Source organism: Bos javanicus, chromosome 2, assembly GCF_032452875.1.
Source record: "Bos javanicus breed banteng chromosome 2, ARS-OSU_banteng_1.0, whole genome shotgun sequence".
Lineage (NCBI taxonomy): Eukaryota > Metazoa > Chordata > Mammalia > Artiodactyla > Bovidae > Bos > Bos javanicus.
This window is the reverse complement of record NC_083869.1, coordinates 80,003,991-80,016,571: the sequence shown is the minus strand read 5'-3', so window position 1 is coordinate 80,016,571 and position 12,581 is coordinate 80,003,991. Positions and strand designations below refer to the sequence as shown.

At 41.0% G+C, this 12,581-nt stretch overlaps 1 protein-coding gene across 6 annotated transcripts in view; it reads right to left on the bottom strand.

Annotated features, from left to right (window-relative positions):
* MYO1B (myosin IB) overlaps nt 1-12,581 on the bottom strand; it is a 200,084-nt gene that overhangs the window by 72,517 nt on the left and 114,986 nt on the right. For all 6 annotated transcript variants that reach the window (XM_061440561.1, XM_061440580.1, XM_061440571.1 and 3 more), the window contains 2 exons: nt 6,617-6,663; nt 1,323-1,386 (listed from right to left, as the gene is read on the bottom strand). In XM_061440561.1, coding sequence (XP_061296545.1) covers nt 1,323-1,386; nt 6,617-6,663 — 111 coding nt within the window. The remainder of the gene's footprint in view (nt 1-1,322; nt 1,387-6,616; nt 6,664-12,581) is intronic.

Below are 12,581 nucleotides of genomic sequence, written 5' to 3'. Positions count from 1 at the left end.
ACATTTTTGCAAATATGGATAATCCCAATGGATGGTACACAAACTAAATTAAAAAATTAAATTATTTAAAAACTACAAATGGTAGAAATGGGAAGAACCATGGAATTCATCCAAGTCAGTTCTATTGTTTCCAAGATGAAGAAACTCTAGCCCTAGAAGTTTACTCCATGAGTTGTGGTTTTTAAAAAATTCAGCTGCATGGTGTGCCCAAATTCTAAAAACACTCACTTTGGAATCAAATGGCAATCCTCTGGTTCTAGAGTTTGTCAGGAAGATCTCAGGGGCCACCCGGGGGTCTAGGGATTCTGGCAACTCATTTCCTCTTTAACCAGATCAGGCCTTGTTTTATCTGTTTGATATTTGGAGTAAAATTTTATTTGGAGAAAGAATGCCACTACTATAAAAAGCAGTGCTTCAGATATCTGAGCCAATTTGCTTTTTGTCTAGTACAGGCTTAGACTGCTTTCATTCTAACAATCCTAATAGCATCTTAGGGCAGAGAGGAGCCAGGGGACGGTGGGGAGGTGGGCTGGCTCAGCAGTGTGGCCCTCAAAAAAACAAGAGAGTAGCTAGGCTGTGGCTCCCACTGGATGGGCACAAACCCTGAGTTGTCATCTTACACATCCCAAACGAATCAGATGAAATCAACAGGAGCAGAGACATCAGGATAGTTCCAAAGCGTGGATGAAGGGGCCTCATTGACAACAGGTACTGACCACTGTGCCCCCGAGAAAACTCTGCGCCTGGGACTGTTGAGTAGACCTGACCTAATTTTGTTCCTTTTTTCACCTTTGACAGAGAATGTTTCACTACAATCACAAATCATGACTAAAGAAAACTAAATAAATCTGTTTCTACCTAACAGGTGTATCACATTTCAATTATCTAAATACACTTAAAGACAAAATTTCTTAAAACCTGAAGAACAGGTTTTTCTCATCCTATCAGATAAATGTTATCTCAAAAAGTTATTAAAATCAATTATTATTTGTTTATTTAACCATAATTTTGTTAAAGAAAACAACTGTTGAAGAATCTTTTTTATTACTGGATTGGCTACAGAATATAAAATACAGTTGGGCTAATATTTATTTCTTTAGCAGATTTCTAAAAAATTTCTCAAAGGCAAAGACTCTGATCTTTTAAAAAAGACTTGGAAATTAAATACTATAAAAACAATCTAAAATGCATAGGTTTAAAATCTAAGTGTAAGAACAGGAAATGTATCCTTATAGCTATTTCTTAAAGACCCAAGTATCTAAACTATTCTATTTACATATTAATATATATTTTACTATTCTGAACTTCTTTAAAATACTCACAGTTACTTATCACTCCTCCCAGTGGATCGCCTTTAAAATCAAATTCAATATCCATATATTTGCCCTGCAAAAGAAAGAATTTGTGAGTTAAGTTCACCTCAAAATATTCAGTCTGTATCTTAAAACATAGCATAATAAGCCCTTTATGCATTAGTTTAAATGTAATTAAGAAGGACATAGTTTATGTAACCATGATGCAAAACAACATGCCTCCATAAATCAGATCAGATCAGATCAGTCACTCAGTCGTGTCCAACTCTTTGCGACCCCATGAATCGCAGTACGCCAGGCCTCCCTGTCCATCACCAACTCCCGGAGTTCACTGAGACTCACATCCATCAAGTCAGTGATGCCATCCAGCCATCTCATCCTCTGTCATCCCCTTCTCCTCTTGCCCCCAATCCCCCCAGCATCAGAGTCTTTTCCAATACTAAATACTCCATTAGCTCAAACTGAACATATCTCATTGCTAATTTAGGAATACATCTTCTCAGCCATCATAAGACTTTTCCATTTCAGATATGTGCTTCAAAGCTCTTAATAGTATGTTTATTCAATCCAAAAATGAAAACCAGAAAAAATAAGTATTTCTTGCATATGCGCTAGCTAGGAATATAAATTATTTCAGTTTTATAGGCAAAGTATGTTTTAAGCCATGACTAGACATTTCAGACATACTGGATGGTGGATAAAATGGAACACTTCAAGTTCTGTTTTTACATCTACTCAAATCAAATGCACGATTATGTGGTGTGACCACCTCAGAATCAAAGGCTGATCATTATTATTCTTTTTGGCTTTTGATCTAGATTATACAGCAACATATAACTCATGCTCGTATTACACTATATAGATGGAGTCTCAAACACACAGGAATACACGTAGAGTCTCTCATACTACAATTTGTAGAGAAGAATCTCGAATCATCTGGTTAAAGAGTAACAAATATATCAGAATAACTGACAGCTGTTTTTTGTTTGGAAAAGTGTGTGTTGATCTAATAAGTTGTCTGGTTTTGTTTCATATTCTACCTTAGTCAGATCTATGGTTTATAAGTAATTCTCCCAGAGAATTAATTTAATTCTATTTTTCAAAATAATGGTAAAGGAGAAGAAACACAATCCCATGGCACACAATCAGTGATGCAATCTGTGACTTTTTATTAGATTGTGAATGCTCTCCTGCCTTCTTCACTGTCATAGGTCATCTGGCCTCTTTAAGTCTTCACTTACTCATTACGAAGATGTCCATCAAGCATCTCCTAGATACTAATGTAGACACAAGGGAAAGCAAGGCATAGCTCCTGCCCTCAAGGAACTTACAGCCTGGGGGAAACTGGGACATAAACAGGACATAACCATGTACAGGGTTGCAACCTACATGGGTCATGGTGCTGTGCACAAAGAACAGAGGACGGGGGCAGTGTGGGAGATCTTCCCCGACTTAAAGGCGAAGTATCAGGAGAGGTTAGGCAGGCAGGCGCTCAGGGGTCAGGGAAGAGCAGGCTTAAGGACTGGCACCCATGAGGATACTAAAGGAAGCCACAACATCATGACACCAACATTTTCTCCTGACACAAAAGTCTTGTCATTCAAGGTTCCTCAACAAGGATGCAGTGATCAGACCTGCCTCTTTCTAAGATCACTCTGGCTGTGTAGAATGGACTGCAAAGGATCTAGCTGGCAGAGGGGACAGCACATGGAGAGAAATGGTAGTTTGTCGCTGGAGTGGCAAAGGAGGAAACTAAACGGAGTTGAGAGCTACGAAGGGAGTCACGATGACAGGTTGCAGTTAGACGCAGAAGGTAAGGAAGGTTGGGGTCAAGAATTCCAAAGTCCAGGTTGAGATCCAGGCAATCAAGAGCAGTGCTCTGCAGGAGACATGGGGACCCCAGAGCCAAAGCAGCTATGAAGGAGGGAGAAACAGTAACTTCACAAGAGAGTCAGAGGTTGACCAGAGGAGACAGGATGACTTTGATGGCAGGTGGTCCCTGGGCATAGGAGGTGACAGAGCTGGAACACAGGAGGAGGGACGAGTGAGAGACAGGAGTGTATGTGAACTGACATGGGGATAGGGAGGTGTCAAGGAGTGGGGTTAAGTGAGTCTGCAAGCTTTGAAGATGATTTCTGTGAAGCAGGCATAATACCATCAGCTGAGAATAAAGAATAGGAGGTTTGAAGTGAGTAAACCCTGTGGAGAAGGGAAATGGAAACTGACCAGGGCTCAACTCCAGGACAGCACTGAGAACCCAACGGATGCCCATGCTGACAACATCTCCAAGGCGTGGTTCTGATCCTGCCACCAGACCACAGAGAAATAACCAGGGGCTTCCCGCAGACTACAAAACCAAGTCTGAGACCCTGACCCTGCTTCTCCAAGCCCTCCAGCTGGGGCCCAGACCCATCTTCCCAGTGCTCTGGTCCACGGCTCCATTCACAGAACCTCTGGCCTGGCCACGAACTCTGGCAAATGCAGGTCCACACTGGCTTCTCCCCCTCAGTTCCTCAATCTGTAGTGCCAGTTCCTTGGGCTCACCACTTGATTTTGGCTTCTTTAAATCCTGTGGACCTGCTCAGGACTGTCCCTGCCCCGGACTCCTCCAGCTTCTTGAGTCTGAGCTTCCCTAACTCTTCATCTGTACTTGTCATGGGGAACTTACTAGTTTCTGTGTTGTAATTATTTTCAGACATGTCCATTTTCCTGACTAGGCTCTAAGCTTTTTCAAAATAGGTATCCATTCATCAACAAATAAATGTCTCCAGAGTCCACTATGGCACCAGCTTATTCAAGCTCCTAGGGCCACTTTAGTGAACAAGGGGCTGAAGAGCTCACTTCCTCGGCTCCTACTCTCCAAGGCCAATGAGGATGGAAATGGGAGAAGAGAGCAGAGTTAACTCCAGAGCCCGATGAATACCTTCAAAAATGAAAACAGGGTGAAGTCACAGAGGCTACAAAAGGCATCATGGAAGTGACATCTGAGATAAGACCTACACAGTACGAGATGCCAATCATACACAGAGCTGGGGACAGAGCGCATTGGCCAAAAGGACCAGCAACAGAAAGGCCCAAGGCCGGGAAGCACTCGGACATGCCTGACCGTCACAAAGGCCTGTGTGGCTGAGGCCTGGGGAGCCCAGTAAGGGTCGGCTGGGCAGCCTAGCTTGCCCTAGGAGGATTGAAGGAGCCCAGGCTGTTTTCCAGGTACAAGGGGACCGCAGAGGCTGTCACTGGCAGGGGACGGCAGTTTGCAAAGATCACTCAGGCTGCTAGTGGGGAAAGGACTGCAGGCTGCAAGAGGACATGCAGGGAGACCTAAGCTTAACTATGTTTAAAAAAAAAAAAAAAAAACAAAACAGAGTTTTCAAACAAATGAATAAACTGTGTGTGTGTTTCTATTCTTACTGAATGAGAGGCATGGTGATGAGATCTTCCTGACCCTATAACGCTTTCTCCCACGCTCTCCAGAGCCTCACTCAGCTCAGGGTACACAGCAGATGCTCAACAAAATCCCCTTCCAAAATTTTTTGGTCAAGAAGTGATTTTCAAAGCCTTACCCTATCCCCCCCTCCAAAAAAAAAAAAAACACTAAGTCTTAACATAAGCTCAATATGTCAAATTAAAGTGAGTGCTGTGGTGGGAGTCACTATGAGATATATCATGGGAACATTGGTCGACACTGTCAGCTAGAGTGAGATGAAGGGTCTACCAGATTTCTCAGCAAAGAGATCAAGAAATTTATTCCAGGATAATCAATTAAACATAGTTGAAGGAAAGGTTAATTTCCCTGGAGTCATAAACCCCTGTTATATTTACAGCAGTAATTTTAAACATATAAGAGTCCTATTATAGTATTATAACACAGACTCTAGTATATTACTGGCAAAGTCACAGGGCACAAAGCAGAGAAATTACTAAAAACTGGGCATGAAATGATTTAGCTTATAATCAAGTATTAATCTCATATCCTAATACCCATGTTATGATAGCATTTCTCTGAAGTTATTCAACAAGCTGAATTACTTGCCGAGCCTTTTGCTAGATTTTCCAATATCTCTAAGTACTAATGACTCTTTAAGCAATATAGTTCTCTGCATTTTTATGGTCTATAGACTAAATATATTTGCAAATTTTTAAAATGTATGTACATTTGCCAACAGCAAAAACAAAATCTCTAACCTATATAGAAGCTTGATCTTTGGAATTACTCCTATCTGCCCACACTTTGTGTCTAATTCTATTTATGTAATGAGATTAGCCATGTTACCACAACAGGAAAAGGCATGGCTTAAATCAGTTTTAACAACTTAAGGGGGTAATCCAATGGAAAAAATTCATTGCCTTGGAATTAGGAACCTTAGTCTTTCATTTTCCAAGCTATCAAAACTATCTCTACCTGAGGTCATTCTCGTACCTTAAGCATGGGACAATTCTAATAAGAAAAAAGTAAAAGGGGACTAAAAGAAGCTAGGGGTGAGGGTTGGGGAGGAGGTGTGGGGTACAGGAAGAATCTCTGGCAGGGAGGCACAGAAGATCATCAATAATGGTCCGAAGCAATGTATATGAGAACACAGCTTTATCAAATGTATAGAACTAACTATAGGAAAAAAGCCATCCAATTTCAAAATGCAACCATGACACTCATCATATTTCCCCCAGCTGCCTCCAGGCAGTGTGTGCCTCCGTAAAGACCAGAGGTGGGAAAGAAGGCAGCCCAGCTGGAGAGATCCCAGGGGCTGATGTGCAGAGTGCACACTGGAGAGAGATGGAGATGAGGCTGGAAAGGATTCAGTCAGCTTCAGCTGTCACTATTCGGTACTCCTCTCATCCCCTACAGGTTGCCACACTAATTGATTTTTACCTCTATAAGGTTTTAGAATACATGTCCATCCTTTCTGGCCCCACTGAAGAAAGGTTAAGAGCTGTACAGTATACAAACTTGACACCTAGTCTATCCTCCTTTCTACTTAATTTCTAAGTCTTAATTATGATTTTTAAATATCAAAACTCACATTAGTAAAGATTCTAAACAGCCCTATTTAAATTGCTCACAGAATTTTATGATAGATGATAAGAAAACGTGGGGAAAAATAAACAGCCTGTCACTCCATGAAGAATTTGAAAGGAAAATTCCAGAAAGCATGAAAATAATCCTTATAGAACTTTTAGCCTATCTCAATACAGTGTTTCTTATTTTTTTAAATGTGGGTATTAAGACATATTAAACATCTACTGGTTGTTTAAACACACATGAACTAAATATTAGTGTTAACACTTATGCTTATACAAATACTTACAAATCTAGAGGAGTTGTCATTCCTTACAGTCTTGGCATTTCCAAATGCTGGCAGGAAAGAAACAGATGTGTGGTCAAGCGACAGAAAAATAATTTCAAGCCAAAAACTAAAACAAATACATGACATCTATAAATTTCTAGAAATGCTACTTGCAGCAATGACAGTTCTGTCCAGAAAATTTCCACAGAAACTAAACACAGGTTTTAATAAGCTGCCAAAGCTCCCATGTCCTCTTATAAGTTCATAGAAAGAATCACTCCTATGATTCGTGGAAATTTTTTCCAAGTACTACTGTAAACAATCTTGTCTAATTCAACACCTTTTAACTGCTTTGATGGTAGTCAATTGAATGGCTAGCAAGCGGGGCTTCTGTGTTCTTCCATTACTAACAACGAACAAGGTTATTTTAGAGATAACTACTTAACATTACCAAAGGTTTTATGAAACTCAACTGATGAGGTTTCCAGGTGGGAAAAAAACATGAGAAACTTTAAACTGTTTAATTAACTTTGAAATAAAAGCTATTTAAATGTGATTAAATATATAACTCTGAAATACAGAAAGAGTAAGAAATTTGGAAACTAACATCATTTCCAATAGACTAAAAATATCACATAGTTTCATTAGTTTATGTCCATCAGACCTAAGCGAAACAAACAAAACCAAAACAAAAACAGCCCACAAGGCAAAATCAAGTTAGTTCCAAGCTTAGCTGCTTCAGGGAGCCAGAATCTTCCACAGGACACCCTTTCCAATGAGAGCACGGAAGAACCTTGGGGATGACACTGCCCCAGGCACAGAATGCTGCTGTCTGACAAAGGACTTTCAGTGTCAAAAGGTAAGAGGACTGTTTCATCAAGCTTGTGCATAAGATAGGAGCAGATTAATCTGGGCCTTGGTAACAGAATTAAGTGGGATAAATGTAAGTCATAGAAGCAGAGGGGATCCCTGTTTGATGCTGTGAAGCCCAGAAGCATACCTCAAACTTTAATGTGTAAACCAATCGCCTGAGGATCTTGTTCAAGTGCACATTTCAGTTCACTGAGTCCAGGGATGGGCATGAAATTCTGCTTTTCTACCAATACCCTCCCACCCTACCCTGAGGGATCGGTGGGCCATACTGCAGCCAGTAGGGACTGCAGTGTGATATGCAATGATGTGGTGAATAGAAATGGCTCTTTAGATGAGAGGCCAAGCATCAAAACCCCCGAAGCTTTCACAACTTCATTAAGTTAAACAGAGACAAGAAGATCAGAATAATAAGCTCACATGATTCAGTTCAGTTCAGTTCAGTCGCATGCACACCAGGCCTCCCTGCCCATCACCAACTCCCGGAGTTCACTCAGACTCACATCCACCGAGTCAGTGATGCCATCCAGCCATCTCATCCTCTGTCGTCCCCCTCTCCTCCTGCCCCCAATCCCACCCAGCATCAGAGTCTTTTCTAATGAGTCAACTCTTCACATGAGGTGGCCAAAAACTGGAGTTTCAGCTTTAGCATCATTCCTTCCAAAGAAATCCCAGGGCTGATCTCCTTCAGAATGGACTGGTTGGATCTCCTTGCAGTCCAAGGGACTCTCAAGAGTCTTCTCCAACACCACAGTTCAAAAGCATCAATTCTTCAGCACTCAGCTTTCTTCATAGTCCAACTCTCACATCCATACATGACCACTGGAAAACCATAGCCTTGACTAGATGGACATTCGTTGGCAAAGTAACGTCTCTGCTTTTAAATATGCTATCTAGGTTGGTCATAACTTTTCTTCCAAGGAGTAAGTGTCTTTTAATTTCATGGCTGCAATCACCATCTGCAGTGATTTTGGAGCCAAAAAGAAATAAAGTCTGACACTGTTTCCACTGTTTCCCCATCTATTTCCCATGAAGTGATGGGACCAGATGCCATGATCTTCGCTTTCTGAAGGCTGAGTTTAAAGCCAACTTTTTCACTCTCCTCTTTCACCTTCATTAGGAGGCTTTTTAGTTCCTCTTCACTTTCTGCCATAAGGGTGGTGTCATCTACATATCGGAGGTTATTGATATTTCTCCCAGCAATCTTGATTCCAGCTTGTGCTTCTTCCAGCCCAGCGTTTCTCATGATGTACTCTGCATATAAGTTAAATAAGCATGGTGACAATATACAGCCTTGACATACTCCTTTTCCTATTTGGAACCAGTCTGTTGTTCCATGTCTAGTTCTAACTGTTGCTTCCTGACCTGCATACAGATTTCTCAAGAGGCAGGTCAGGTGGTCTGGTATTCCCATCTCTTTCAGAATTTTCCACAGTTGATTGTGATCCACACAGTCAAAGGCTTTGGCATAGTCAATAAAGCAGAAATAGATGTTTTTCTGGAACTCTCTTGCTTTTTCCATGATCTAGCACATGTTAGCAATTTGGTCTCTGGTTCCTCTGCCTTTTCTAAAACCAGCTTGAACATCTGGAAGTTCATGGTTCACATATTGCTGAAGCCTGGCTTGGAGAATTTTGAGCATTACATTACTAGCGTGTGAGATGAGTGCAATTGTGTGGTAGTTTGAGCATCCTTTGGCATTGCCTTTCTTTGGGATTGGAATGAAAACTGACCTTTTCCAGTCCTGCTGTGGCCACTGCTGAGATTCCCAAATTTGCTGGCATATTGAGTACAGCACTTTCACAGCATCATCTTTCAGGATTTGAAATAGCTCAACTGGAATTCCATCACCTCCACTAGCTTTGTTCGTAGTGATGCTTTCTAAGGCCCACTTGACTTCACATTCCAGGATATCTGGCTCTAGGTGAGTGATCACACCATTGTGATTATCTGGGTCGTGAAGATCTTTTTTGTACAGTTCTGTGTATTCTTGCCACCTCTTCTTAATATCTTCTGCTTCTGTTAGGTCCATACTATTTCTGTCCTTTATCGAGCCCATCTTTCCATGAAATGTTCCCTTGGTATTTCTAATTTTCTTGAAGAGATCTCTAGTCTTTCCCATTCTGTTGTTTTCCTCTATTTCTTTGCACTGATCGCCAAGGAGGGCTTTCTTATCTCTTCTTGCTATTCTTTGGAACTCTGCATTCAGATGCTAATATCTTTCCTTTTCTCCTTTGCTTTTCGCTTCTCTTCTTTTCACAGCTATTTGTAAGGCCTCCCCAGACAGCCATTTTGCTTTTTTGCATTTCTTTTCCATGGGGATGGTCTTGATCCCTGTCTCCTGTACAATGTCACGAACCTCAGTCCATAGTTCATCAGGCACTCTATCTATCAGATCTAGTCCCTTAAATCTATTTCTCAGTTCCACTGTATAATCATAAGGGATTTGATTTAGGTCATACCTGAATGGTTTAGTGGTTTTCCCTACTTTCTTCAATTTCAGTCTGAATTTGCCAATAAGGAGTTTATGATCTGAGCCACAGTCAGCTCCTGGTCTTGTTTTTGTTGACTGTATAGAGCTTCTCCATCTTTGGCTGCAAAGAATATAATCAATCTGATTTCGGTGTTGACCATTTGGTGATGTCCATGTGTAGAGTCTTCTCTTGTGTTGTTGGAAGAGGGTGTTTGCAATGACCAGCACATTTTCTTGGCAAAACTCTATTAGTCTTTGCCCTGCTTCATTCCGTATTCCTAGACCAGATTTGCCTGTTACTCCAGGTATATTTCTTGACTTCCTACTTTTGCATTCCAGTCCCCTATAATGAAAAGGACATCTTTTTTGGGTCTTAGTTCTAAAACGTCTTGTAGGTCTTCATAGAACTGTTCAACTTCAGCTTCTTCAGTGTTACTGGTTGGGGCACAGACTTGGATTACTGTGATACTGAATGGTTTGCCTTGGAAACGAACAGAGATCATTCTGTCATTTTTGAGATTGCATCCAAGTACTGCATTTTGAACTCTTTTGTTGACCACGATGGCTACTCCATTTCTTCTGAGGGATTCCTGCCCACAGTAGTAGATATAATGGTCATCTGAGTTAAATTCACCCATTCCAGTCCATTTTAGTTCACTAATTCCTAGAATGTCGACGTTCACTCTTGCCATCTCTGTTTGACCACTTTCAATTTGCCTTGATTCATGGACCTGACATTCCAGGTTCCTATGCAATATATTGCTCTTTACAGCATCAGACCTTGCTCCTATCACCAGTCACATCCACAACTGGGTATTGTTTTTGCTTTGGCTCCATCCCTTCATGCTTTCTGAAGTTATTTCTCCACTGATCTCCAGTAGCATATTGGGCAACTACTGACCTGGGGAATTCCTCTTTCAGTATCCTGTCATTTTGCCTTTTCATACTGTTCATGGGGTTCTCAAGGCAGGCTAAAAGATGGTCCAAGTTTTGAAAGCAATTGTCTGATCAAAATGTGGAGAGTTCACTGTGGATATTCAATAACCAAACCCACTGTGTTACATTTCATGTTAGCCAGTATTTTTATGTTTTTGATTGTTAAAAAAAAAAGTAGTTGGTTCCTGCTCAGATAAGACAAAATTTACAAAGTCACACCAGGCAAGTCCTTTGATTCAGAGATTCCACTTGGAATGGGTATGGCTTCATGGTCCCTGACAACAAATTCTCTTTTTGATAGTAAATAAGCTGAGATGCTGTATTGAGTAAAGAAACCTGCACATGAAAAACACTCAAAAAAGGATACTTGCTGAAGAGGTCCTTATCCCACATCCACCACCAGCTAAAGGGCTTTGATACATGTAACCTTGCTAATGGTGAGTGTTGACCTAGTCATCATGAACACCATAACTTTTCCATGTTTTCATGGGCTAGATCTTTGCGGCGGGGGTGAACATGCAGGGATGCCAAATTAACTAATATGCACAGCCCCAAAGTCTAGCACAAGATGCTGACACATAAAGGAGAGTTTATTGTGGTTTGAAGGTCAAGGGCAAGTGAAGGAATTGCTTCAAGAAACTTTATTCAGGGTGCCATTTGCAAGCCATAGACCGTCTTTTCATCAAACAACTCTGAGTTGCATATTACTAAACATAGCTCTAAACACTAAAGTCTTTTATTGTAAGCCTCAGAAGCAAAAACAAGTGTTCCATTATAGAACACTCGAGACACACTCCTCAATTGTTTTTTTAAGTTCATTGTTCTAAGTGTTCATTTACAGTTGCAGCTCCAGTTAAAAAGTAAAGCATTCCCATAAAATATAATACATGCCTACAGTGGACATTTCTCCCATTTCCTGCACTGAGGCCTCATTTCAAATACCATCAAATAAAGAGTCAAATTCTAATCACAGATGCGAGCTATAGCATTCCACAGTGTTTCTCCGTTAGATCTCAGCATTCTTAAAATAAGCATCTACAGAAATATAACACATGTATAGCATCCTAACTTAAAAGCAAAAGACAATAAACAAAAAGTCATAATACTGGAATAAGAAGAAGATATAGTGCTTTCTATCATAGCATCTTTATTTGTTAAGGTACTGAAGGGAAGGAAAGATCAGTAACAATGTAATAGATGTTTTGGCCTCTGTTTCTCACATGCAAAGTATTTCCATGAGTTTTATTTCACTATCTGGGGGATAAAGATGTATACGGTGTAATAACGTGGATGGAGGGACTAGGCCTGAGTAACAGAGACAATGGGCAGGGCTCTGTTTCTCCATACTGGGTTGGGGCGGGGTGAGGCGGGGTTCTCCCTCCAAAAGCAGCTCTGCTTTAATCCATGTTAAATCTTGACCTTCCATGACTCTGAACAAACAGTTGAATCAAACTACTCTTTAGAGACCAGAACTTCTGACCAGGGGTTGTCTTAACCCCCACAGGGGACAGCTGGCAATGTCCAGAAACATTTTCAATGGTAACAACTAGAGGCAGGGGTGCAACTGGCACCCAGTGGGTGGAGATCAGAGATGCTGCTAAACGTCCTACAAGGTACAGGACAGCCTTCTACATCAAAGACTTATCCAGTTCAAATTGTCAATGCCCTCGCTGAGAAACCTTTTCTATCCTAACAGCTGTGTCAAAT